The following is a 26,420-nucleotide window of genomic DNA, read 5'->3' as shown; positions in this document are numbered from 1 at the left end:
GCTACAGGCAACGAGGCTGTGCTCGTGTCACCTGCTAAGCTGCTATCTTGCTAGCTCAAACAAGCTTTGCTTCATTTAGATTCCAACATTGTGCTACACCAGCATGTTCCTTTTTGTACCTTTCTCGCTTCCTTTAAACATGTTGGCACATTAAAACCAGTTGTACAGTCCCCAACCAACATTAAAAATTTGGAAGGAGTGCACTAGAATCTGAATTACCAGGAATTTGAAAATAATGAATCCGAAAGAAAATAAATTTATTTGTTTCAGCAGTGGCCTCAAAGGCAAGTCAACACATTGCTGCGCGCACATGCTTGCGATCTCGTCAGTCTATAGTTCGACTACGGTCATGCTGTCGCAACATAAATGTAAAGGTACGATCAACTCGTGCACCAACTCTCCATTTCCTGTCAACATGAACAGAAGTTAACCGCATTATGATAGCTGAATGATTGTGTTTCTTTTTTCACAACTATCATTGCCTGGCACTTTCCTCAATTGATTGCTTCCTCTACTAGTGCAGACATTGAGGATAGATTTCAGGGGTGGGCAAATATTCGAATATGCAAAGCTTTGAATAAGAATCGAATATTACACACTAACTATTCAGCATTTTTATTATCGAAACTAAGCAAATAGTTTGCAGCAACCCACTCTTAAAGGGGCCATGACGCGGTTGTCCAACATTTCTCAGGTTATATTTGTTACTGAAAGTAGAGGGCCCAATATGGTTATATGCACAAAAAAAGGGGGGAGGGGGCGCTCTCCGCACACCATTTAACCGGAAATTTCAATTTGAAATCGCTGCTTCTCAACTTCAATCAATAGGTGTCTGCATTATCAGGCATGTTCAAAACATCAGTCGTTGACTGTATTTGTACTACAACGGTCATTTTTGCCATTATTCGTATGTAACACAAGGGTTGCCGTATCTTGAAAGTGATTTGTGATGTGGATAAAGTGCACGGCCGTGCGGGTGCCTTATCTTGAAAGCGATCTGCGATTTGGACAAAGTGGTCGCCCACGTGGGCGTCGTATATTGAAAGTGACCTGCGATGTGAACGAAGTGCACACCTGCGCAGGCTTCATCTTTAAAGCTATCTGCGATGTGGAGAAAGAGAACCCAGTGCCGGTAGCTTCGTATGTGCTGCGCTTTCAACGTTTAGTTCGCGGTGAAGCGAGAGACGGCACAAAGGTCAATTTGCTCGCTGCTGCTGCCGCGCTTATCTTGCTTAATTTGCTATGGCAATCGATGCTTCGACTTTTGGGCAAAACTGCTACTTTTTCTGTTTGCTTTTTACTTTAGACGTTCGTCATTCACTCTTTGCAATAAAGTTGCTGGACATCACGGCGGAAGTTTCTGAAGTGAGCCGTCTCAGATATTACGGACATCAGATAAAACGGATATATTTTCTCAGATCATCAGGGTCCGTTGTAACTAGAGTCGACTGTATTGAAATGGCTTACAAACACGCTTCGTTACATTGAGGTTCTAAACACACGGTGTTCTATGGACAAGAGGTTACGAAAAGTTAAATACTTCGCTACAATGAAGTTCGTTATATTGAAGTTTAACTGTATATAGCGAGAGAGAAAGCACTCAAGGAGGCTCATGCGTACCTTTCGCCAGCGTTCGGGGAAGTCACTGCCTGGGTGTTGATGCAAGTGCAGGTTGAGGATGAGGTCACGGATGGCTGCACGCTTCTGGGCAACGAGTCCCTCTGGGAACCAGTCGCCCAGCTCCAGCTTCACTGGGTCACCAGCACTCGGAGGTTTCTGTGCAGTTGATGACCAAATTTGCATTGCAAAATAGCTGTTCGTTGTGCAGGGCTCTGCAAGCAGCGACGCTGCACAGACCTATGCTCGCGGACAACTTTCTGCGGCTATGCAGGGAAAGCCATGGGGGCGGAGCTTCTGCACAGGTGTGACCACGCCAAGCAGTCTGCCAGCATTTGACAGTGATTTTGGCAGCTCGGAATGGATGCAGCTTCCACGGGTGACAGTTTCGCACTTGCCCATACGCGGAAGGGAAAAGCCGCAAAGTAAGTAAACTTTTACATTCAGTGATGTGTTTTGTCTTGTTTAACTGTTGTTAATAACGTGTGTATGTTTTCTCTTCCCCAGCTTAAACTGACGTGGATGAAAACACCGCACCCTTTTCAGAAGCGCTTTCACTTGTGTGCACTTTGCCTCAGTAACTTTCCATTCATAGCCACAGAAGGTTGCCCACGAGTATAGGACTTTTGTTGTCTCTCAATGTTGGCTCACACGCGCCAATGTTGATAACCAAGAGAAAAGTCCATAACTTTTGAGAATAACGGTCACTTTAACGACAGCTTTGCCTTTCTGGATCCTTTCTTAGCAAGTTTTTTTTAGCAACTCTTATCGTGGCGTAAATATCCAAGGGTCTCAAGGGACCTTGGCTAAGCTTACTGCCTTGCCCCTATTGCAACAAGGACAGGTGAACCTGTATTTGTCACTGCTTCAAAGGGCATAGCGAAGAGCTTCAATAGTAAGCCATCTGGGTGCACCAAAGCTGCTTTTCAAGGCAAAAGCACAATCTTGAGATGTGATATTGTTTTTGGAGTTTGGAGTTGCTTTACCTTTTTGCATTATGGCTCTTGAATCACCACTTCTGCAGGCGACAATTTAAAGCTATAGTTTAGAAAATAATATGGCAGACATCTATCTCAGAACAATTAACATAAAGAAAAAATTTCGAACAAGTCACCATCATCACCATTCAGTGACTTTCCACTAAAAATGACGTGCTTTAGGCTGGGCCCTGATGACTCTGTACAAAAAAGCGTCAACACTGCTGTGAGCAGGACTCGCCTCGAGGAAGCTCTCCACATACTGCAGCAGGTAGACGCCGCAGTCACTGTAGTTGCCCTGCTGGGGCGTGCGCGGTGTATAACCATGCATGTTGCCATAGCAGAAGCTCAGCTGGGTCCGCTTCTTGGCCTTCCACTCCTCAGTCAGGTACCTGCAGTGGTCACCACATGGCATTCACGTCTTGACACAAGCACGCAGCGCCAATGTCAGTTACTGCGACAGTGAGCAACTTGTGTTACGTGGTATGTGCTTCGGAGTGAAGGACAAGGCAAATAGAAGTACAGTAGATTTCAGTTACTTTGGTAAGACCAAAGGTCTTGGCCAGCACCTATACATTTCTATGGTGGCAAACTTTTGTTATTTCAATCTTGAAATTGGCCTTCACCGTATAATTCGAACTCAGGAGTCCTTCAAGCATGGACGCACTTGACCCCAAGGGTGAGTACATGCCACGTAGCTGGACAGAACCAAGCTAATGTTGTCTGCCGTTGCTTGGAGATGCTAGGATTATTTTTTGCATTCTGCCTAAAAACCTCATTAGTCTTAATTAATGAACTTCTCAAATATTATAATTAGATGAAAAGTGTCAATGAGAAAATTGTAGAGCAACATGAAAAACTCCCAATACAGCTTTCTGTTGCTCAATATGTGCTACATAAAGTTTTTCCCAGTGTGAAAGAAGCTCGTGAATACATGCAAAATTGCTGTGCAACTGGCCGCTTAAGGAACTTTGCGTACATTCACAGGCTTCTTTCGTGCTCCGATAAACATTTTTATGTAGCACATATTGAGCAACAGAAAGCTGTATCGGGAGTTTTTCCATGTTGCTCTACAATTTTCTATGTCAACGCGACAATATGTTCACGAGTCAAGAAAAACTCTAAGAAACGTAATATTTTGATCGTTTGAATTGCTGAGAGCAGAAAAGTGTTTGAATCGCCTACCCTTGTTGCACGTCCTGCCAATTAAGGGGCAGCAAAAGTACTGTAAAAGCCCGCATATAATATGAGTTTTTTTTTCCTCATTATTAGCGTCCCAAATTTTCATCTCATACTGTGAAGAAGCAAATGAAAATTTCAGCCAGAAAGTCGAGCTCAAAGTTTTGGTCTCATTATTGCTGCATGGCTATGGCATTGTTTCACTGTCGAGTGCACACCTTGGCAGCACACTAGCTCATGTGCTGACCACACGGATTGCATCTTTTCTTTTTTTTTTCCGCAGTGAACAGCAAGATGTCAGGGCCCAGAAATGAGAAAAGGCAATTTTAATTGCAGAGAACATCGGCAACTGTGCGGCTAAGAGGCAGTTTGGTGTCACTGAGCAAAGCATTTGCACATTGCCTACAACAGAAGGAAGCCTTTTTCGTATGCAGTGGAACGTGAAGAAGCTTTCGAGAGCCGAAGAATGGGACCTTCCTGGGAATTGAACTCACCCTGACGGAGTTTGTATGGCAACAGCGAGTTGCGCATGTAAATGGGAGCGTGGAGCTCGTGCAGGTGAAAGCTAGGGAGCTTGCAAGAGAAAAAGGGATCCCGATCTCCGACTTCAAAGCGAGCAAGCACTGGATATCACTACATGTGCTGTGCTGGGTTGTCAGCTTCGATTTTGAAAAAGCTGCCCGAATCTTTTCCAAGAGCTGCTTGTGGCTTTCCAGCACCACGTTCCCAGCTAGGGAGCATCGGCAATGCCAACCAAATGCCGGTTTATCTGGACAAGCCATCACCTCTCGCCATGCTCGAAAAGGGCCCCAAACAAGTTTGCATTCGCTCCACTGGCAAAGAGAAGACGCAGATTACTGTCATGTTGTCGTGTATGGCAGATGGTCGCAAAGCTCTTGCCTTACGTCATACTCAAGCGCAAGACAGTGTCAAAAGGTGAGGAGCTGTCGAAAATTGTCCTCGGCTGGATGAACAAGGATCTTGTGCGCGACTGGGTAAAGTCCGTGTGATGTAGGTGGCCCGGCACACTGTTCTCGTTCCTGTCCATCCTCGTACTGGATGTGTTGTATAACAATGTAGAGCTGTATTAAAGAAGAGCAAGCTAACTAAAAGAAACGAATACAGTCCTGAAAATACGACACAGAAAAATAAAATAAATGAAAACAAATTGTACGTATACAAGTATGTAGTGCCTAAAAAAAAGAGCTGTCAATACATACAAATGGCAAATGTAGTGCAATTAATGACGTAAGCTTAGTTACACGTATAAAACAGCTTAGGGCATGACTAAACGTATAAAAGGATGAAGCTTTAATGCTGATGGGTAAACCATTCCACAGTTTTATAGCAGCGAATGGTGATGTCATTTTTCTACAGTTAGAATGAACTATAGGTAGTAGAAAATTGCAGTGACAGCCGTCGACTGATTTTCCTGACTCCAAAAATTCGGACATGCTCGATTATTCGGTCTGCTTCACAGCACCACCATTCTCCCCATAGACCATAATGTATAATAACTGCTGTAAGTTCGGACACCTTGCAACCCCTCGTCTGATTTTTCGGACACTCCTTGAGCCAACTCGATCGTGAGCACCATGCACCAACTCTGACCGGTGCATGGTTTGACTTGCTGAACGCCATTTTTGTTTTGAACGGAGCCTCCTTGCTGCCCCACGAAGTGGCGCTACTGCAAATCCCCGCTCATCATCATCATTTCTGCCTGGGTCGATAGAGTGGCTCTACAGCAGTTCCGTTTTCAGCTTAGTAAGCTATGTCACGACAATCCAGCAGCTGAGTTGTCCCTTCGTGCACGATGTTGCGAGTAAGGCACGTTTTTTGTTTGTGCGACTGGTGTCAGCATGGTGGTGTTTGCTTTGTGTGCTGTGTCGAGGTTCCGGTGATCCAACGCGGCATGTGGAAAGATTGCGTCAAGTGCCTAATGGCGCCGACAGTGCCCGCGCAGAGTGCGCTGGGGAATGCCGGCAAGCGGGTGCCGAGAGGCCTAAGATTTGTCGCCTTCCAACGTGCTTCCTACCGACGCGGAAAATGTTCTGCCGAGACTTGCACAGTGGTTGCACTGCGATTCCGGACACCGTCTCATTTGACAGTTTCACAAATGCTGACACTGCTATACTGACATGCGCAGAACTCGACGACGGCGAGATCATTCGTCAGGTTTCTGCTGCACCGCCAGACAATGACCGAGTCGGAAGATGACGCACCATGTGCTACGCTGCCGTCGCATGCGGAGCGTGTACAAGCAGTGACTGTGCTATCAGCCGCCTATAGTGACCGTACGACCCTTTCCGAGATTCAGGCTTATCTGATTGCGCGTAAACGGAACAGCGTGCAACGGCGCATTCACGATTTATTCAAGCCTACAGCCAAGCCCGAATAAGTGCGTGGAAATAAAAGATTTCATTTCTTTCCCCTTAATCTTAATCAGACACCTGTTTATTCGGCCATTTTTGCAGTCCCCATGAGGTCTGAATAAAGGGTCGGCGACTGTACATGCAAATCTGGTATTATTGTTATTGATGAGGTGCCTGGAATCAATGAATTGGTATGAGAGCTGTTTAGTAAGTAAATTAAAAAACATAATTATTTGATGATAGTTGAACAAGCTCATTACGAGGATGTTATTTTCACGAAGTAGTGGAGTAGCACTCGTGAAAAACCCACGGTTAGTGATAACGCGTATTGCTTGGTTTTGTAAGTGCTGAATAAACGAGATATCACAGTTATGTGTGTTTCCCCAGGAAACATTGCCATAATTAATGTGACTGTGAATGAAGGCAAAGTATAATGCTAATAATGCGTCTTTAGAGAACTATGTTCTTGATTTGATTAATGCTCTAATACCGAAGGTACACTTTTGCATAATGAAGGCAATGTGTTGAGAACACTTAGGGCCGGATTCTGAAATCCTCCTAACCTTAGACCGTTTCCTTACCTTCCGCAAGGAGCCCTCCATGCAACCTAAACGTTAGGCGCCCTCGGAAGGCCACCGCGAATTCTAAAAGCTTCCTTTCGCCTTCCCTGCGGAAGGAGTGCCTCGCCAAAGGAAGTGTAACGTTAGTGGCTTCTGGTTTCGAGATTACCCACAAAAAATGCGAAATATTTGTAATGAGTTGCCGAGACAAAGTGCCGGGACTGTTAAAATTGCATTTCTACTTTTATACTGGGGCATAAATTACATTTCTTTGGTTAATAACGTAAAAATGGTTCGAAAATGATGCGCGTGGCAAGAAAGCAATCTCAGTCTAGCAACTATGGCAGCATCTGAGTTCGTTTGGTCAGACGTCGCATTTTTTCTATCTTTGCGTGCGTTTTCTTTCGTGTGTGTGTGTATGTGTATTTGCCATGCCGGGCAAAGCATATTTTACGGAGGAAGAAAAAGACTTGCTCACGGAACTTCTACAAAGGTACAGCAATGTGATTGAAAGCAAGAAAACTTCGTCGTAGTATTCCAGTGGATTCTGCCTGTCAGTCAGGCGCCGGGCTGGAGTCAAAGGTGGAGGCTTGTACACAGTCCCGTAAAGAAGTTCATTTGCTCGTCGAAGAAACCGTGCATAGCTTTCGAAGCTATCGTCTTCGGATAAACATTCCAAGGCCGTCATTCTCGCCGCTCGCTTTCCACAAGATCGCAGTGCAAAAAAGATATGGCACAAAACGCGGTCCGCGTAACCAAACTGGGTGTCAGTACACGGCGGCTGGCTATCGCGGCCTTGGCTGCGCACGGCACCTACCCTAGCCGAGCGTACCGCGTGCAAAGTCATGCGGAGAAGCATACGTTCAGGTAGAGGAGCACGGTTAGGACGCATGAAGGTAGCATGCCGGCTCCCTAAGCGCGGGGAAGCACCAAGGAGGCCCTAACTTAGTGCCCCTTAGTAAGGTACGTTCCAGAATTGACGCCAGGTCGCCTCACAGCGTGTGAGGCATCCTTAGTTAGGAAAGGAGCGTTTCAGAATCCGGGCCTTAAGGTTAGGATCTAATTTGATGCCCAAAAATGATACACAGTCGGAGACGGGAATGTGATGACCGTCTAGAGTTATCTCAGGCAAGCCAGTTGGTATTTTTTCGCTAGAGTGGAAAATCATGAATTGAGTTTTTGATGGATCGATAATTAAATGACTGGACGAACACCAAGCAGCAATATGGTTAATCTCATTGTTTAGTTTAAGGATTAAGGTTGTTAAAGAATTGTCATGCAACGAGATAGTAGTATCGTCTGCGTATAGTACACAATGTGCCGACTTAAGACAAGTGGGTATTGATATATATAGAGAATAGTAAGGAACCTAGTATGGTGCCTTATGGTACACCTTGGTTAATAACTTTACTATCAGAATGGGCACCTAAAAAAAACTGTTTGTTCTGTATCACGTAGGTAACTTTTTAGGAGTTCTAGTACTGGGCCGGTAATTCCCAGTGCTTCTAGCCTAGTGAAAAGTATGTTATGATTAACTGTATCAAAAGCTTTAGTTAGTTATGTTAAGCTGTTACTTAAACTAAATGACCATTTTTCATGAGGGCAAAAGGTTCCTGTCATATTCAATTCGGCACTCTGAACAGCTGATTATTTTTTATTTTTACTTGTTTCCCGTGTGATGCCTTTTCCACTGTATTTTTCTAGTGTATTAATCGAGTGTTATATTTTTTTTTCTCGTGTTTCAATCCTGTGAATTTTACTTTGCATTGTATACGCGTGACAAGAACATTAACTGTTACATACACTTTTTTTATTGTTCTCTTTTGTCAATTTATTCTTTCGCTTTGACCTTGATTTTGCTCCCCCCTTATGTAATGCCTTCGGGCCTTTAAGGGAAAAATAAATGAAATGAAATGGCGAACCAACTAAGTTGCCCATATCAATGGAGTGAAGAATGTAGTTGGTTAGGGATACCGTATTTACTCGCATAATGATCGCACTCGCGTAATGATCACACCCCTAAATGTTGTCGTCAAAATTCGATTATTTTTGTTTTCCCGCGTAATGATCGCACCCCGAACTTGCCGCAGCGATATGTTGTGTGCTAAGTCTAGCTAATAATGATCGCGCTTACCATCTGTCGAATGCTACGCGAACGACTCTTCAAGACAAGCCAATCGGCCTGCACGCACCAAACATTCTTAAAGGGAAGCTGAAAGGTTTTCCAGAAAAAATGAGTGAACATGTGTACATAATGGTTTTCAACCCTCCGAATTCGAATATCGTATCGAAATTCAGCGAAAGAAAGCGCAAATATATTTTATTTCGACGAAAAGTGCAGCAGCGGACACGCCCAGCTCGCGCGTCTCGTTTCCGCCTGTGATTGGTCGGGCGACCCGTGACGTCAACTTTAGCGACCGGCCGCTGCCGCTCCACATGAAGCGCGGTGCCAGGTAATTTGGTGCTGTAATGGAAAATTAAGAGGTAATAGAAAATTCAGAGAGACTGCGTTTTTCTGAAGAGTTCGGCGTTGCTCCCTACATGTACGATCCGATTGCAAAGAGCCGGCCTCTCGAAGAAGCAAACGATGCTGGTGCGAGCAGTGCTTTCGACGAGAACGAAAGCGAAGTCTTGGGATCTCCTCGTGTTGGAAATGCTCTTTGGTGAGTATGTTTTTTGCAAAGCGATCTAGTGATCTCGTCGATCTTTCGCCGATCTAGTGAGCTCGTTTCCGGTCAAACAACTGCAGTGTTGTGTTCCTGCATGCCTCCTCGTGGAACGTAAGCGGGGGTGCGATCGTCGGCATTTATGCGCTGTCCAAAGCTGTCGGCAACCTACAAAGACGGTTCAAACGCGTGAAAAGCTTCCCGGTTCATGCAATACGTGTAGTGACCTTCATCTGTGCGCCATCCGCACACTACTCGTAACCGAAGTCGTAAAGGCGGCGAATTCCGTCGGCGACGTGAGACGGTCGGTTTCTCGCTGTGCGCGAGAGACGGGGGGAGCGTAGCGTCCTGGCGTGCGCCGGCTTTCCAGCACATGCAAACTCTACATTTGCACTGCGTTATGGTAGCTGCGTGCAGGCTGTTTTACAACACACGTGCAAATAGAACATTCGCGGTGCTTTGCGACGAAACCTGCGTCGAGGGCGGGAAATAAACATGCACCTTCCGTTCAGCGTGCTAACATGAAGGAGCTCGCAGTAAATCAAAATCCAGGTTTGGGCGAGTTCGTGTATTCATAAGGCCTTCCAACACCAGTTATCATCAGTCAGTCCGCACTCGTGCCGTCTTTGTTTTCGTTGCTCCGATCTTTTCGCGCTGCGTTTAGAAAGCCTGCTAGTGGAAATTCTGGTGATAATCTTCGTCACTGAAGTGGTTGGAGCACACCAGTGTTGTTCTTGAGGGCTTGAAATTCTTTCGCTTTACAGCAGCCTCCCACTTCCTTAAAAGCTTCTTGTCTTGTGGGAAGCAATGGAAGACAACATCATCGCGGCCGCTGGTGTTCGTGCAACCGTAGGCTGCACAGAAAGACGGCATGATCGGCCCACCAGATCAGTTGATGCTGCGCACGTTGACCACCCCTCTACATACACACAGACGCACCAACAAAGAAATGCAGGGTCGATCGAAGCAGATTACGACGGCACGCACGTAGAAACAAGCACGGTCAGGCACGGTCGCGCAGGCTGCGAAGGAGCAAAACACTAAAGTTGACGTCACAACACCGCGGTTTCCGGTCTCCGCTCGCATCGTCAGCGTCAGCAGCAGCGCGCGGCATTCGACGGGGGGCGGAGCTACAGCGCAATTTCAACCGACGATTACGTCGCTCCTATTTGAAAAAAAAAAAAAAAAAACAAATTTGACCTACATGGTTTATAAGGTTCCCGCATCCGTATATGAGCGTCTTATTGAATTCGACAGACTCTTCAGCTTCCCTTTAAGTAGATGCCTCATTTCATTACTTTCATCACTTTCCGCACTTCTATGACAAAATGAGATACAACCAAACTTGCCTTTATTATGGGTTGGCTTTATAATGGTTGATGTCAACAAAAACAATAAAGGCGCATTTCGATTCTTTTCATCTGCTTCTGCACTCGTGAGCACGCAACAAATCGCGCGCGGCAATGATAGTAGCCACGTTTACTCTGATACGTTAAAAGTGTACCTATTCATACGCCGACGCTTGTAACACAGCTAAGATATTCGCCCACCCTTAGCGTCAACGTGCCGTTTAGGATAGTAGTGAAGACAGATGCCGCAGTTTCCGCAGCGCGTCGGCCATGCATTTCTATGTCACTGGCAGCTGAGCGCGCCCACCTGTTTCTGTCCCCTCAAAGTGGACATGGCTACGTTACTGCTGCAAACTTGCCGATATTAACGATATTATTCATCACTGATACGGAAGAAACTGTCTCAATACACGTAATGTACTCACGAGAAGAAAAAAAAAAATCACGTTCGGCGCGTTCGGCCATAGCCTCCTATATTTTTCATGCCCGCGCAATGGTGCCGCGGAGACCGTCCATTGCCCTCTCCTTTCCTCCTCGATTTACGCCTCGGCTCTCCGCGAGAGGCGCTCACACCCCATACTTCCTAAAATGCTGCCCTCGCATGCCAGACCGAGCTACGCGTCGAGGCCCATCGAAGCAACGTAACCGATCCGTCAAGCAAGAGTTGTGCGATTTCCGTCGTGTTGGTTGCAGGTAAGCGTATGCGTTTTGCAACAGCAGCATGTTTACATACATATTTTCTTGAAATATCAGGGATGCATGACCGAACTTGTAAGCAGTGTACACAAATGAAGCGACCGTTTGTTTACTAGATTTTCCGCGACCACGTGTTAGTTGTTGGCGTTGTTGCAACGTGTATTGCTTTACTAGTGTAAGATCAGTGATTTACGATGCACAGTTCTTATCGTTTCCTTGCGTTACTTTCTTTTTTATACCCAATCAGTTCTCTATCTGCAGTGTGGAATCGGTTGTGGTGTCCTGCGCTCGACAAGATGCCGTACTGCTGTGTGCCCCGCTGCAAGTCATCCAGTAAACAACGGACGCCGGGCATATCGTTCCACGAAATACCAAGCGATCGGGAACTGTGCGCAAAATGGCTGAAAGTCATTTCTCGTGAAAACTGGGTACCGAATACGACGTCGTGCTATTCGACTGTATGCAGCCGACACTTCAGTTCCTCTGACTTTAAGGAAGGTTGCAAAATTCGGAAACTTAAGAAAGACGCTACTCCCAGCATTTTCGAAGAATACCCGGCGTACTTGCAGCCTCCTAAAAAAAGAGAGAGAAGCTACGCGTCAGTGAAAAAGCGCGAGGCTGCTGCGCTAGCCAACCCACCACCGCCGAAGCGACGAGCAGTCATTGATGACAACCAAATGGAGTCGTGTCGGCATCCGATCTACGAATTGCCGGTTGTCGACGTCGTCTTTGAAGATTTGTCACCTGTGGACTGCACCGCTACCGAACCGTTGCCACCCGTGAAAAACGGCGCTAGTGAGCGCTGCATCACCGCGACTTTGCAGATGGACAGAGCAGTCGACAATTATAAACAAGAAATACAAAAGCTCAAGGAAGAGTGCTTTGTTCATGCATTCCTCCAAGTTGTCGAGAAAGCGAAGGAGAAAGACTTGGCTGCGTCAGTATTAGTAGAACAAGTTAAGAATTTCGGGAAAACGAAACCAACGTGGTCTGATCTGACAGTGCGCCATGCTGTAGTTTTACGTAACCTCTCGACTCGCGCATACGAGCACATAAGGACTACAGGCATTCTCCGGCTGCCCAGTCGAAGCACCCTGGAGCGTTTTATGGGCACATCACGTGGCGAAGTCGGCGTGACGGAACTCGCGAAGCAAAGGCTGTCAACCGAGCTCGCTTCTCATCCCTCATCGCAAGCCAGAGCGTGCTCTTTAATTGTCGACGAAATGCGCGTGAAACAGAGGCTACTTTACCATAAACAAAGGGACGCCTTCATCGGTGAAGTAGACTATGGTGGGAGCTTTCCTAAGGAAACAACAAATGAGCCTGTGCTAGCCAACTCACTTCTGTGCTTCGTCCTCAACGGCCTTTCAGTTTCGTTTAAAATACCCGTGGCATACTTTTTCACGAGAAATTGCACTGGCCGCGGGCTGCACACGCTCATGCGACACGTCCTGAATGAAGTTGAAAACATAGGATTTTTCATCGTGCGCATTGTCACCGACAACCACAAAATCAATGTCTTACCGTTCCAACTTCTATGCAACGGAAGCCTCACGCATTGCATTGAGCACCCAGGAACACCGAATCGAAAGCTTTTCTGGACCGACCGTTGAATTCATGGACACCGTGCACCGCTGGTTCATGCTCATGGACGTGAGCAATTGTACCCAGCACATACACCAGAACAATGCCGATTGCAAGCAGTTCGAATTTACAAGCGATGAACGGTTAATCTGGCTTGAAACAAGCTTCCTCGACTACCTGGCCGATCTCAAAAGCCAGTGCCTGGCGAAGAACTTCTTAACCAAGGAGACTTACGAAGGCCTGGTGATGACAACTCGTTCAAATGTTGAGTGCATTCGATATCTTCTTGAAGAGATGCGCTTTCACTTTGTTTTAACGAGAAAAATGTCGTCTGACCCAATCGAGTCGTTTTTTGGCTGGCTGAGGAAGTCAGCAGGTTCAAATGATCAAACGGATGCCCGAGCTGTTCTGTCAGGTATTGAGAAGACTCTGAAGACTGGCGTCGCGTCGGCGGCTGGTACGACCAACGTAATGGCAGCAGAAGGCAGCGATTACTTGTCAACGCTGCCGCAACAGAAAAACACAAGGGAAGGAACCAGCGAGGAATTCCCTGCAGATGCATGTAGAGAGCTCACAGAGCGACTCAAGCGAGGACAGCCTCTGCTTCCTACTCCAGATGTCGCAGCATTGGCTATGGTCGGCAGCTACTTGGCAAGAGTTGTACAAGAAAATATCAATTGTGAGGAGTGCGTCAGCCTGTTAAAAAAGCCAAACGCCTCGGCGCCCTCGGACTCGCTGATAAAGCACCAAGACCGCGGTGGACTCATCTACCCATCTGGACAACTTTTAGCGGTTCTCTACGCATTAGAGAAATTTATCGACGTTCTTCTCGCAAGAAGAAGGCACATGAATCAGCCTTTGAAGGAGGCTGTGAGTAATGCCGCTGCAATACTCCGCGAGCACAAAACCTTGGTGTGCTCAACGCCAGGACACCAAGAGAACCTGCTGCAACTGTTGCTGACAAAGTTTTTTCGCCCAATATTCACAAATTTTGCAATGAAGGCGACAGACAAACACGACATGGCTAAAGTGTTTGAAATAAAACCGCTGTCACGAAAGACCCTCAAACTGTGAGCTATGATCTCACAGTTCGGCGCTTTTTGGTGAAGGGCTGGCTCTCCACAACGTTTTGTGTTGCTTACTTCCACTGTACATTGTGTACGAACATCAATTTAACGTGCGATTATATTTTATAATTCCATGTCAAATACGAACGCCAAACTTGTCGCCACGAGCGCGTGCGCAAGCGGCGGCGTCGCGTCGTCTGCTCTGGGACAGGGTATGGGAAGGCAGCGCGGTCTGGTGGCGGGCGCATGAACTAGGCGGTATGGACGGCGCGCTTTGTTCCCCCACTCAGTGAGCGGGCATGAAAAAATATAGGAGGCTATGGTTCGGCTTGTTCCGCCGGCCGCCATTTTTGTTTTGGTGTCCCGCACCCGCCATCTCGCATCCCGCAGCAAACGCGGGACGAAAAAAAATTTTTTTTTTTGCGGGAAATTTAACCCGCGTAATGATCGCACCCCTGAATATGCGTCAATTTTTCTGACAAAAAAGTGCGATCATTATGCGAGTAAATACGGTATTAAGGCTAAGTTAGTCGAACTGCCAACACGAAAATCAAATTGAGAAGATTGCAACAAATTAAATTTTTTAAGTAATTACTTCATCATCATCATCATCATCAGCCTGGTTACGCCCACTGCAGGGCAAAGGCCTCTCCCATACTTCTCCAACAACCCCGGTCATGTACTAATTGTGGCCATGTCGTCCCTGCAAACTTCTTAATCTCATCCGCCCACCTAACTTTCTGCCGCCCCCTGCTACGCTTCCCTTCCCTTGGGATCCTGTCCGTAACCCTTAATGACCATCGGTTATCTTCCCTCCTCATTACATGTCCTGCCCATGCCCATTTCTTTTTCTTGATTTCAACTAAGATATCATTAACTCACGTTTGTTCCCTCACCCAAGCTGCTCTTTTCTTATCCCTTAACGTTACACCCATCATTCTTCTTTCCATAGCTTGTTGCATCGTCCTCAATATAACTTACAAAATTACAAGGCACTTACAAAATAACTTAACAACTTTAGTAATCCACGATAGAATAGAAATAGGACTATAGTTAAACACCTCTATTTTATCACCTTTCTTATGTACAGGAATAATCTTAGCCCACATACCACAAATACCACATTTAAAGATATTATTAATTACAATACGAAGTGTATCAGAAATAAGCGGTGCAACAAGTTTTAAATGAAATACAGAAATATTATTTAAGCCAGGGCTAGTATTCTTTAGAGCTAATACCATGGAACATACCTCATCTGCAGTTACGGGAAAGAGAAAAAAAGAATGATTGCAGCGATAAATGGGATAAGTTGTCATATGACGACTGCTGTATATATTGCTACGGAATAGTATTACCGATGACGAAGAGGCGAGCAGTAAGAAGACGACGACAACGATTGGAGGCTAGCGCGGGCTGTTGCCTCTTGGCCAAGTGCGGCGTATTACGTTGTAAATATACTTGTACATAGCTTTTCATTTGCGTCTTCTTACGTAACATATCTGGTGGAGGTGGACGTTCCCTGTACCTCGTCACGGAGCTTCGCAGTGGATGGTATGTCGAGCCTAGCCTCATGGCTCCCGGCGATGACAATTCGACTCAGCCGCCTCCGACCCCTCCTGCCACTTCGACGACCTACATCTCTCTCCCTGCTCCTCGTGATCCTGGCGTATTCTCGGGCAAAGATGGGGACGACGTCGACGACTGGATCAGCCTGTACGAACACGTCAGCCGCAATAACCGGTGGGACCCTACTATCATGCTCGCCAACGTAGTCTTTTACCTCGGTGGCACACCTCGAGTTTGGTTTCGGATGCACGAAGAGGAGCTCACCAGTTGGGATTCGTTCAAGCAAAAGCTCCGAGACTTGTTCGGCAACCCCTACGGTCACAAACTTGCCGCGCAGAAGGCGCTTTCCGGCCGTGTGCAGACGTCAACAGAGCCCTATGTCACGTACATTCAGGACGTCCTGGCTCTGTGCCGCAAAGTTGATGCACAGATGCCTGAGTCAGACAAGGTATCCCACATCCTCAAAGGCATTGCCTATGACGCCTTCAACTTGCTCGTATTCAACAACGTCGCGACGGTGGATGCTGTTATCAAAGAGTGCCGCCGCCTGGAACTCGCTAAAAGCAGACGTATCGATCAGCAGTTTGCCCGTTTGCCCATCACCCCAGCGACTTCTTCCTGTGCCGACGCTCCTCGTCCCAACAACTCCGGCGATATTACCAAGATCGTTCGGCGTGAGATTGAGGCCGCCTATCCGGCTGCCTTCGACTCCAACCCCGCCAACGCACCGGCAGTCACGGTTTCCCTGATCCAGGCAGTTGTCCGCCAGGAGTTCGAAAACATGGGCCTTCACACCATCTGCTCGGCCCATCACCCTGATACCCATCCGGCTTCTTCGATTCCGCCCCGTCCCGCATCGTCTTACCCACCACGTTTCCGCAACCCAGCTGAATGGCGCACTGCTGACGACAAGCCCATTTGTTTTCACTGCCGTCGCATCGGGCACATTTCTCGGCACTGTCGAAGTCGCTGGACTTCCCCGACCCGGTCTGCTTATACTGCCTATTCTCACCCCTCGGGTGGCCCTTCTCGCCCTTATGCCGCACGCTCCAATAATGCCGCCACTGACTCGCCTGCGCCGAACCGCCCCTATTCTCGTTCACCTTCGCCCCAAGGACGACAATCTCGCTCTCCCCAGCCCCGTCGCTCTTTTTCGCCGACTCCCTTCGGCCGCCGCTCCCAGCCGGAAAACTGAATGATGCAGCGCGTCGAGGTGACGCTACATTGCTCCCTACGCCGCCAAATCCTCCACTGACGTTGCCCACTCATCTGAACCTTCTTGACGTGCAAGTCGACGGTGTTCCTGTATCTGCTCTTATAGACACTAGGGCGCATTTGTCGGTAATGAGCGCGGACTTTCGTACCCGCCTGAAAAAAATAATCACGCCCGCCCAACGCTTGTTGTCCGTGTCGCCGATGGCGGAACAGCCCCCGTAATTGGCATGTGTGCCGCCCGCGTCTCCTTCGCCGATTGCTCAACAGTCGTGCTATTCACAGTCATCGCCCACTGTCCCCACGACATCATCCTCGGATTAGACTTCCTCTCCGCACATTCTGCTCTCATTGATTGTTCCGCCAGTACTCTCCGCCTTGACCTGCCTGTTCTGGATCCCGCTGAACCACACCCCAGTCGCCTCAGTTCCGTCGACTTTGTTCGCTTGCCACCTACAGCACTGACTTACGTTGACCTAGTGTCATCCCCACCAGTGCCCGACGGTCACTATATCGCGGCTCCTATACAAGACGTCCTCCTTACACACGGGATCACGGTACCTCATACCGTTTTATCTATTACGGCTAATTGCGTCTGCCTGCCAGTGGTCAATTTTGGCTTGACGACACAAGTGCTGTCACGCGGGATGTCTCTGGCCCAGCTTTGCTCATTCGAAGATCACTCAATAGCATCTATTGAGGTAGACAGCAATTCAGCCGATCCTCCTCTACCATCTCAGTCGACAACTTGCACCATCGCCGACTTACAGAAAATGATTGCGCCCGACATGCCGTCCGAGCACGCTCGTGAGCTCTACCGCGTTCTGTTTTCCTACAACGATATTTTTGACTTTAACGATCATCCTTTGGCCCAAACTACAACTGTTAAACATCGCATTAATACCGGCGATGCCCCTCGTATTCATCGCCGCCCGTATCGAGTGTCACCGGTTGAGCGTCAAGTTATTCACGCTGAAGTTCGCAAAATGCTTGCCAATAACATCATAGAACCGTCATGTAGTCCATGGGCGTCACCGGTTGTACTGGTAAAAAAGAAGGATGGCTCATGGCGCTTTTGCGTGGATTATCGGCACCTTAACAGGGTTACCAAAAAGGACGTGTATCCCCTACCTCGGATGGATGATGCCCTTGACTGCCTCCATGGTGCTCGCTACTTCTCTTCTATTGACCTCCGCTCCGGCTACTGGCAGATTGCTGCGGACGATCTCGACCGCGAGAAGACTGCTTTTGTAACTCCGGACGGTCTTTATCAATTCAAAGTGATGCCGTTTGGTCTATGTAACGCTCCTGCCACTTTTGAACGCATGATGGACTCCCTTCTTCACGGTTTCAAATGGTCCACATGCCTGTGCTACTTGGACGACGTCATAGTATTCTCCCCAACGTTCGCTACGCACCTCGAGCGCCTCTCGGCAGTCCTGGACGTTTTTCGTCGCGCCAGTCTGCAACTGAACGCATCGAAGTGCCAATTGGGCCGTCGCCAGATTACCGTCCTTGGGCATCTCGTTGACGCGAACGGAGTGCAACCGGACCCAGGCAAGATCCATGCTGTTACGCACTTTCCTGTTCTGAAGTGTGTCAAGGATGTGTGCAGCTTCATCGGCCTTTGTTCCTACTTCCGCCGTTTCGTGAAAAATTTCGCGGCCATAGCACGACCACTAACCGAGCTTTTGAAAAAAGACGCCCCTTTCCAGTGGAGCGATAACGAGGCCTCTGCATTCTCGCATCTAATCGACGTTCTCACAACGCCTCCCGTTCTGGCCCATTTCGATCCTTCTGCGCCTACCGAAGTTCGTACTGATGCCAGCGGTCATGGAATTGGCGCAGTACTGGCACAACGCCAGCGCGGCAACGACCGTGTTATCGCTTACGCCAGCAGGCTCCTCTCACCAGCGGAGCGCAACTATTCCATCACTGAGCGTGAGTGTCTGGCCCTAGTTTGGGCGGTTGCGAAGTTCCACCCATACTTATATGGCCGACCCTTTTCCGTTATCACAGACCATCACGCGCTTTGTTGGTTATGCTCATTGAAAGACCCTTCAGGAAGACTTGGTCGCTGGGCCTTACGCCTCCAAGAATATTCGTTCTCTGTCACCTACAAATCTGGCCGACTACACAAGGACGCTGACTGCCTGTCTCGCTACCCGGTAGACGAGCCTGACGACGCCGACAGTAGTACCGCCGACGGCCTTTTCTCTGTGTCTGCCTTCGCTAACATCGACGATGAGCAGTACCGAGACCTATCGCTGCGAGTACTCATCGAGCGTCTGCGCTCTACACCTACCGACGCATCCGTTCGCCGATATGTCCTCCAGGGCGGCATTCTGTACCGAAGGAACTTCCTCCCTGACGGATCTGATCTTCTTCTTGTCGTGCCAAAACATCTACGACAGACTGTGCTCTTTGAGATGCATGACGCACCTACTGCAGGACATCTTGGCTTAACCCGCACGTACGACCGCGTCCGCCGCCGCTTCTATTGGCCTGGTCTCGCTCGCTCCGTCCGACACTATGTTGCTGCCTGTGATACCTGCCAGCGTCGGAAAACACCTCAGGTGCTACCTGCCGGTCATCTCCAGCCGATCACTGTCCCTGTGGAACCGTTCTTTCGTGTTGGATTAGACCTCCTCGGTCCCTTTCCCACGTCATCCTCTGGGAACAAATGGGTAGCCGTCGCAACTGATTACGCCACCCGATACGCTATCACGCGGGCTCTCCCTACCAGTTGCGCCACTGACGTCGCGGACTTTCTCTTGCGTGACATTATCTTACTTCATGGCGCCCCGCGACAGCTGCTCACTGACCGTGGTCATAACTTCCTCTCGAAAGTTATCGCCGACATTGTACGTTCCTGCTCCACTCAACACAAGCTGACTACCTCATACCATCCTCAAACCAATGGCCTGACAGAGCGGTTAAACCGTACTCTTACCGATATGCTGTCAAAGTACGTTTCCAAGGACCACCGCGACTGGGACATTGGCCTTCCTTACGTCACATTCGCTTATAATTCTTCCCGGCACGACACCGCCGGATTTTCTCCCTTTTATCTGCTCTACGGTCGCGAACCGACCTTGCCCCTTGACACGGCACTTCCTCCTGCTTCGATCTCAACAAGCGAGTATGCGCGCGACGCCATCGCTCTCGCCGACCATGCACGCCAGCTTGCCCGTGCTCGACTGACGGACTCGCAAACCACTCAGCAGCGTCAGTACAACGCCCGCCACCGTGACGTACAGTTTTCGCCTGGTGCGCTCGTGCTCTTGTGGTCGCCCTCTCGTCACGTCGGACTTTCACAAAAGCTCCTTTCGCGATACACAGGGCCCTACCGCGTGCTGCGCCAGGTGACGCCTGTGACGTACGAAATTGCCCCTGTGAGCTCAACCTCGTCATCTACTGTGGCACCTAGTGATGTCGTGCACGTCAGTAGGCTCAAGGCCTACTACACTGTTTCCAAGTCCGGCCTTTAGTCGCTCCGGGACGGCGCTTTTGCCGCCGGGGGTAGTGCTACGGAATAGTATTACCGATGACGAAGAGGCGAGCAGTAAGAAGACGACGACAACGATTGGAGGCTAGCGCGGGCTGTTGCCTCTTGGCCAAGTGCGGCGTATTACGTTGTAAATATACTTGTACATAGCTTTTCATTTGCGTCTTCTTACGTAACAATATTATAGAAGTAGTCACTGAAACTATTTGTTATGTTAGAAGAATCAGTACGAGTTTTATTGTTGTAGTTTATTTTATCAGCAGTATTACCAGACTAAGGTAAGTTCATGAACACATTAAGAAGTTGCCATTGGTTTTGGGATTGTTCTTGTGTTTTGCAGTTTCATTTTCATAATACTGTCGTTTAGACTTCTTTAGCAAGTCATACAGAATGTTACAATCATTGTTATAGCGTGCCGCTAAGCGTGTCGCCTCTCCCTTGCACCAAGCAAAGGAAGAAGAAAGAAGAGACTCATGCCAACAGCACTGTGAAAAACAACCACAAGGTTGTTAGGCCTTGCCACCACCAGGATGTTGAAGACTCCTTGTTTCTGTGGTTTAAGGAGGTAAGTAAGTGCAACCGTCCACGTCTGGTGCTCTTCTCCAAATTAAAGCGAAGAGTTTATTTAGCTTGAATCTTAGGCCACCATGACTTTTGTGCTAGCAGAGGCTGGCTCTAGCATTTTGAAGACCGCCATGGAGATTGTTTGCCACAAGTCAGGCGAAAAGGCTGCGGTGAATGTGGAGAACCGTGAGAAATGGCTGGACGGCTTCTGAATCCAGCAGCAAGAAGTTGAAGAAAGCAATACAGTGAAACCTCGTTAAACCGTAGTCGGCAGGAGCTCGGAAAAAGTACGTACTAAACGGTAGTGCTGTTTAACCGAAATAGCACGAGATCGCCCACTTACCTGTCGAAAACGGAACTCAGAGAGAGTGCGATGAAAGGGGAAAAACATGCAGTATTTATTCACTTCGCGCGACATAAGTTATTTTCGTTTGATGCCGCAGCGGCCTAGCACGACGACAGCAGCCTCAAACTTACTCAAGCTGCGTGCCAGCTTCTCAGCCAGCCCCCATCCTCTCGGCACACACTAGCACAGCAGATTCCTCATTGGCGTTGCTTATTCTCCGTGCACGCGCGCACTAGTGCTGCGTAAGTCCCGGGGCGCCTTTTTCATTGCCGGGTGCCGGAGTTCGGAATACTTTTCGTTTGGAATAGTTACGTTATCGCGCCCCTGTTCTCGTTGCGACGATTGCATTCACGAGGTTGACGTAACGCGCAGCTTCTGCCACTGCCTGGCCTGAATTGCCCGTGCTGTCGCTTTCCGTGTCGTCCTCATCACTGTCGCTAGTCGACACTTCGGCAACAACAGAGGCAACGATGGCGAAAAGTCGAACCTCGTAGCCGACATCTCTTCGCGGTCACAGCAGCGCTGCCGAGCAACTTCGCATTCCAAATGCCACACACTGTAGTCAACAGCAGATCCATGTCGCGGGCCGGCGCCGACTTCTTTGTGTCACGTTCGATAGCATGGACGATGTCTAATTTTTCTTCTATGCTGAGCACCCGGCGTCTTTTTTATCCGAGCTTCGGCATGACGCGAGTTCTCGTTTGCACGACGCCATAATGCTCTCTCGCCACACTTGCTCTCTGGCACGGCGTCAAAATGATGTTGATGTTGCTGCGGCTTCACGTGCAAACGCACAGGGCGCTTGGAGACTGTTGTACCGATCTCTGAGGCTTGTTGTTCTGCCGGACCGCCTGGTGCAGACGACGCACCACCCTGTTTGCGCGACGAAAAGTGGAAACGCTACATTTTAACCGATGCGTACGCAATAAGCTGGTACGGTTTATGCAGATACAAAATACATTATGTTCAATGGCCGCTGAGTCGGGGAATTGACTTTACTACTTTTAAACCGAAACTACTGTTTAAGCGGGTACGGTTTAACGAGGTTTTACTGTATTTACGAGGTTGATGAGATGGTGCTTTTTTTTATAAGCTGTTACCAGAAAGGTCACTCACTGTGACAAACAAACACTGTCAGGGAAGAGACAATAGCAAATACTGTGGCACTGCTGCAGTTGTAGTCAACATGGATGGTTGCCATCAGTAAACCTGCTCTCGCTCTATGTGCCTAGTGCAATACACGGAGCCTACAAGCAGGCTCCGAGGACCCGAGGACAAGCAAACTCCGAGGACCCTACGAGTGCCGACCCGCCCACGTGTTCCGAAGCACTTCATGCACTGAGCGTTGTTCGCCGCCACTGTGCGTCCATGGAAGGCTGTGGGCTCAGCTGTTCCCAGTCGCTCGACAATGTTGAACAGTGCATGCTCAGCAATGCTTTCAAAGTGAAAAAACAGAAGAAGATCGGCGACTATTTCTCGCACTAATATGCCCGTGGTGCATGTATTTAGAAAGTAAAGAACACTTTTTAATGAGGTGCGTTTTGTACATTGTCAATTACTTTAAACATTCTATATTGAATTACATGATATATCGAACTAATTCCTGTTTTTCTGAGAGTTCGATATATGCGGGTTTGACTGTACCACATTCTTGGGTTGTATTTCTCATAAACTACCTGTTCTGTAATTATCAGCACATAATTCAACCGCAAAGTACCAAAAAAACGCTACTTTTGAGGCCACCGCGGCCCACAAAACACGCGCAAATGCCGAAATGAAGTCAAACTTCGCGCGTGCGCCATTCCCGGCCCATGTGGCCTGCCCGCACCATCTTGGTGTCCTTTTGACCGTGAATTCTTCGTCTCTGTTTTGCCGCCTTGCAAAATGGCATCGTTGGCACGGTTGAGGCGCTATTGGCGTTTTCCCGCGATGCGATGCGGAGCGCTGATTGGCCGGGGCAGTGCGTTCAAATCCCTCGAGCTAGAGCACGCCTGCCATTGGCAGCTGCGCAGGCGGCGGCGGCTGCTCCCTTTGATGCCGTGCCCGCCGCGCTCACGTCGTTGTTGCCCCTTGCTCCGTCCACCTCAGCATGAGCTTGCGAGCACCTCATCGCCTTGCGCTATCTTTTAGATTATTTTCACAGCTTTTTTTTTCTTTTTTTTTCGCTAGTTCTTTGCTGCACGCGATGCCGGCAAAGCCCACGACAGTGCAGATGTTTGGTGCACGGGAGCGCAATATGCGTCTTGTACGAGCATTGAACTTCCGATCTTCCGCAGCGAGTGCCGACTGCGTAAACGCTTTTCAGCGGCGGAACTGTGCTGTTGGCTGTCGCCAGTCGATAATCCGACACATTGAATGTGCCTGCAGCCGCAAGAGTTAATTAAAAGTTCAGCAGGAGCTTTCTAATAAAAAACACGTGTTCAATGTTAAGGCGTTTTCTCGAAACTGATTTTTTCGCTGGTAGTGATGCTGGGGAAGGCGGTATCTCAAGAACCGCTCTTCATATTTGTATGCCATGTTTTTTATTCTGTTGCTGAATGACTTTGCCAGGGGGTAACAGGCTTCTTCTTTTGAAAGCTGGTGCAGTTAATTTATAATAAGCAATTAATTTTCGATGAATGTGGTCATTACTGGCTACATCAAATTCCAAGTTGTTTTAAATTTTTTTGGAGAAAAAATTAACGAAAAGGGATCTTTAGCCCCCTGGGATATCTATCAAGGGATCATCACAGTAAATTTCAGCTTCATACGATGTCCTGGCATTTCTCCAGGCTCTTCCTCAGGCATATACACGAACCACCTAGTCAGACCTCAATAACTCTGGCACTAAAAAACACATCTTCATGAAACTGCAGTTCCTCATAGTTCAGTGGTATGAACGTACCCTGAAAGTTTCATCCAGATGTCTTAAAAAATAAAAAAGTTGGCTCTCCAGGGTGGCCTCCCCCCTTAAACAGTCCACATCGAGTTAGTATTTGCCTTTAGTGCCTATTAAAAGTACTGCATCCAAAACTGCTGACATCGACAAAACATTGCATTAATTTTGTTCAGAAGTTTGTTTTGTTGAATACGCTGAAGTGCTTCCAAACAAAGATTATGTCATTTTTTAAATAAGTTGATTTGTGCTTCTGGCCAGCATCACTCCTGGTGTGTTTACTTTTGCTTTCCAGCAAACAACGAAAGGTGAAGTCACACGTTTATATACCAAGCTTTAATACGAAAATTATGCATTTTTGAAACTTTGCGTAGTCCATATTTAAGCACCCTTTCATTGAGTTCATGCGCAGACTCGTTTGCAGGAGTTTACATGCATACCTTTATGATAGACACTGGATATAACGAACTAATTTTTGCTTAAAATCTGACTTCGTTATAATGAGTTTCGACTCGAGCACATCTTTGCTGAAAGGCACTTGTTTCTGCTTCTCTAGCACCACTGCGCACTTCGAAGCTGTAACGAGAGCTTCTGCATGAGTTGCCAGGGCCACCTGGCACACTGCTCTTCAACTACAAAGTCGGGAATGTGCAGGGCCACTCACTCTCTAAGTGTCGTCACGATGCGACTCCTACCGCACAGGCCTCCGCGGAGAGAATCCAGGATTAGGATGTACGCCCTTCTGAAAGAGAGCAGGCCAGGCCTTTGTTTTAAACAAACAAACAAACAAACAAACAAACAAACAAACAAACAAACAAACAAACAAACAAGCAAGCAATTCTGGGATGCGCGTAGATGGGCTTGCATTGCCATGTGCACCGAGTGGCAAGGCAACAACATGCACATCCAGGCACCAGAAACGACCAAAGAGCTGTTGGTGGTGTCTCTCTTCCAGAGTGAACACTGTAGCTGGTAGGTAGCGTTTTTAAGCTTCTGCAGCCTAACTATGCCAAAGTATGATCAAACCTGAGCCATCGCCATGAAATAAGGGGCACAGTGATGTCAATGCCAAAGTAAAAACAAAACATCCAAGTATGGCCTCCATTTTCTCCACCAATAAATAAGCTATTCCTCTCCATTAAGAGATGCAGGGGAGCTTTGAATGAGTAAGGCATCAGTACAGAGTCGTTCAGTTCTTTTAACTATTTCCCTATCATGGCGAAAATAAGTGTTTTTTAGTAGGTTACGCCAGACTTTCTCTTTTCTAAGTAACTACTGCACTCAATATTTTACGTAATAGATAAATAAAAAGCAGAATAAATGCACTTTTAAAGCGAATATGTTTCATTAACGAGATGCAAGTAATAAAAAAGATATAAATTGCCAGAATCAAGATTGTGGGATAAAATTGAACAATGTTTGTAAAGACACGCTTGTATCCACTAAGAAAAATAAGTAACAAAAATTATGAGATATATACAATGTATTGCAGTCTAATAGGCACTATCTCTGAAAAAATCGAAAGTTTTCATTGAACAGGTTATTCTAGTGCAAAAATCTAACTGCAAACACTACAGTAGGGCGTGCTGGGCTGCGGCTGCTGACCTTCCAGACTGGTTTGTGTCGTCGTTGCTCTCAGAGTCAAAGTCCAACAAAAAGGCAGCATCTTCGGACTCGCTGCTGCATGATCCGTCGGTAAAATCAGCCACAGATGCAGTGGAATCCCGAGATCTGTGATCTTTCAAAGCACACGCGCTGCTCTCGGAGGCAGCAATTTTTGCTTTCCACTTTGGCGATCGCGAAAATCCAGAGTGTGTTCAAAAATTACTAGGTGGTGAGAAATAATCGAATTGCTTAGAAAACGAAAATATAATTCTCCTCCTTCATGACCAGTAGTGCAGTGTATCCGTGAGCGGCATGGAAGGCCTCTAAAGTGGCGTTTCAAACTATTGTTAGCGTGCTAACGATGCCCGATAGGTGCGGTCGGAAAATAGTTGAGCAACAACTGCAAGGTGTGTCCTCAGTGTGTCATCAATCCTTTTTAATTAAGTGCAATGTCTTCGATGCTACCATGATCAAAATGTGTCAAGTTTCAAAGTAACTCAAGAGCTATGAGCGATGCTCCAGTGGTAGGCTATAGAGTATGCCAGCCATACTCTAGGGCGCACATTCTTTATAATGTGCGCCCAGGTATGATACATGAGCGCACTAGAATTCTGTTCCCAATGAAGTGTTTCCTCCATGGTTGGGACTTGAATTTCCAAACTTGTGCCCAGCAG

The 26,420-nt window shown here is 47.7% G+C and overlaps 1 protein-coding gene across 8 annotated transcripts in view; it reads right to left on the bottom strand.

The window, feature by feature from the left end:
• LOC135911738 (sentrin-specific protease 7-like) overlaps positions 1-26,420 on the bottom strand; it is a 157,083-nt gene that overhangs the window by 11,783 nt on the left and 118,880 nt on the right. For 7 of the 8 annotated variants that reach the window (XM_065444092.2, XM_065444089.2, XM_065444088.2 and 4 more), the window contains 3 exons: positions 24,806-24,883; positions 2,836-2,986; positions 1,621-1,776 (listed from right to left, as the gene is read on the bottom strand). In XM_065444092.2, the coding sequence (XP_065300164.2) occupies positions 1,621-1,776; positions 2,836-2,986; positions 24,806-24,883 (385 nt within the window). The remainder of the gene's footprint in view (positions 1-1,620; positions 1,777-2,835; positions 2,987-24,805; positions 24,884-26,420) is intronic. The other variant, XM_065444093.2, reaches the window with a different exon arrangement.

Source organism: Dermacentor albipictus, chromosome 5 (assembly GCF_038994185.2).
Source record: "Dermacentor albipictus isolate Rhodes 1998 colony chromosome 5, USDA_Dalb.pri_finalv2, whole genome shotgun sequence".
Lineage (NCBI taxonomy): Eukaryota > Metazoa > Arthropoda > Arachnida > Ixodida > Ixodidae > Dermacentor > Dermacentor albipictus.
The sequence above is the reverse complement of the archived record's forward strand: the minus strand, read 5'-3'. Positions and strand labels throughout refer to the sequence as shown.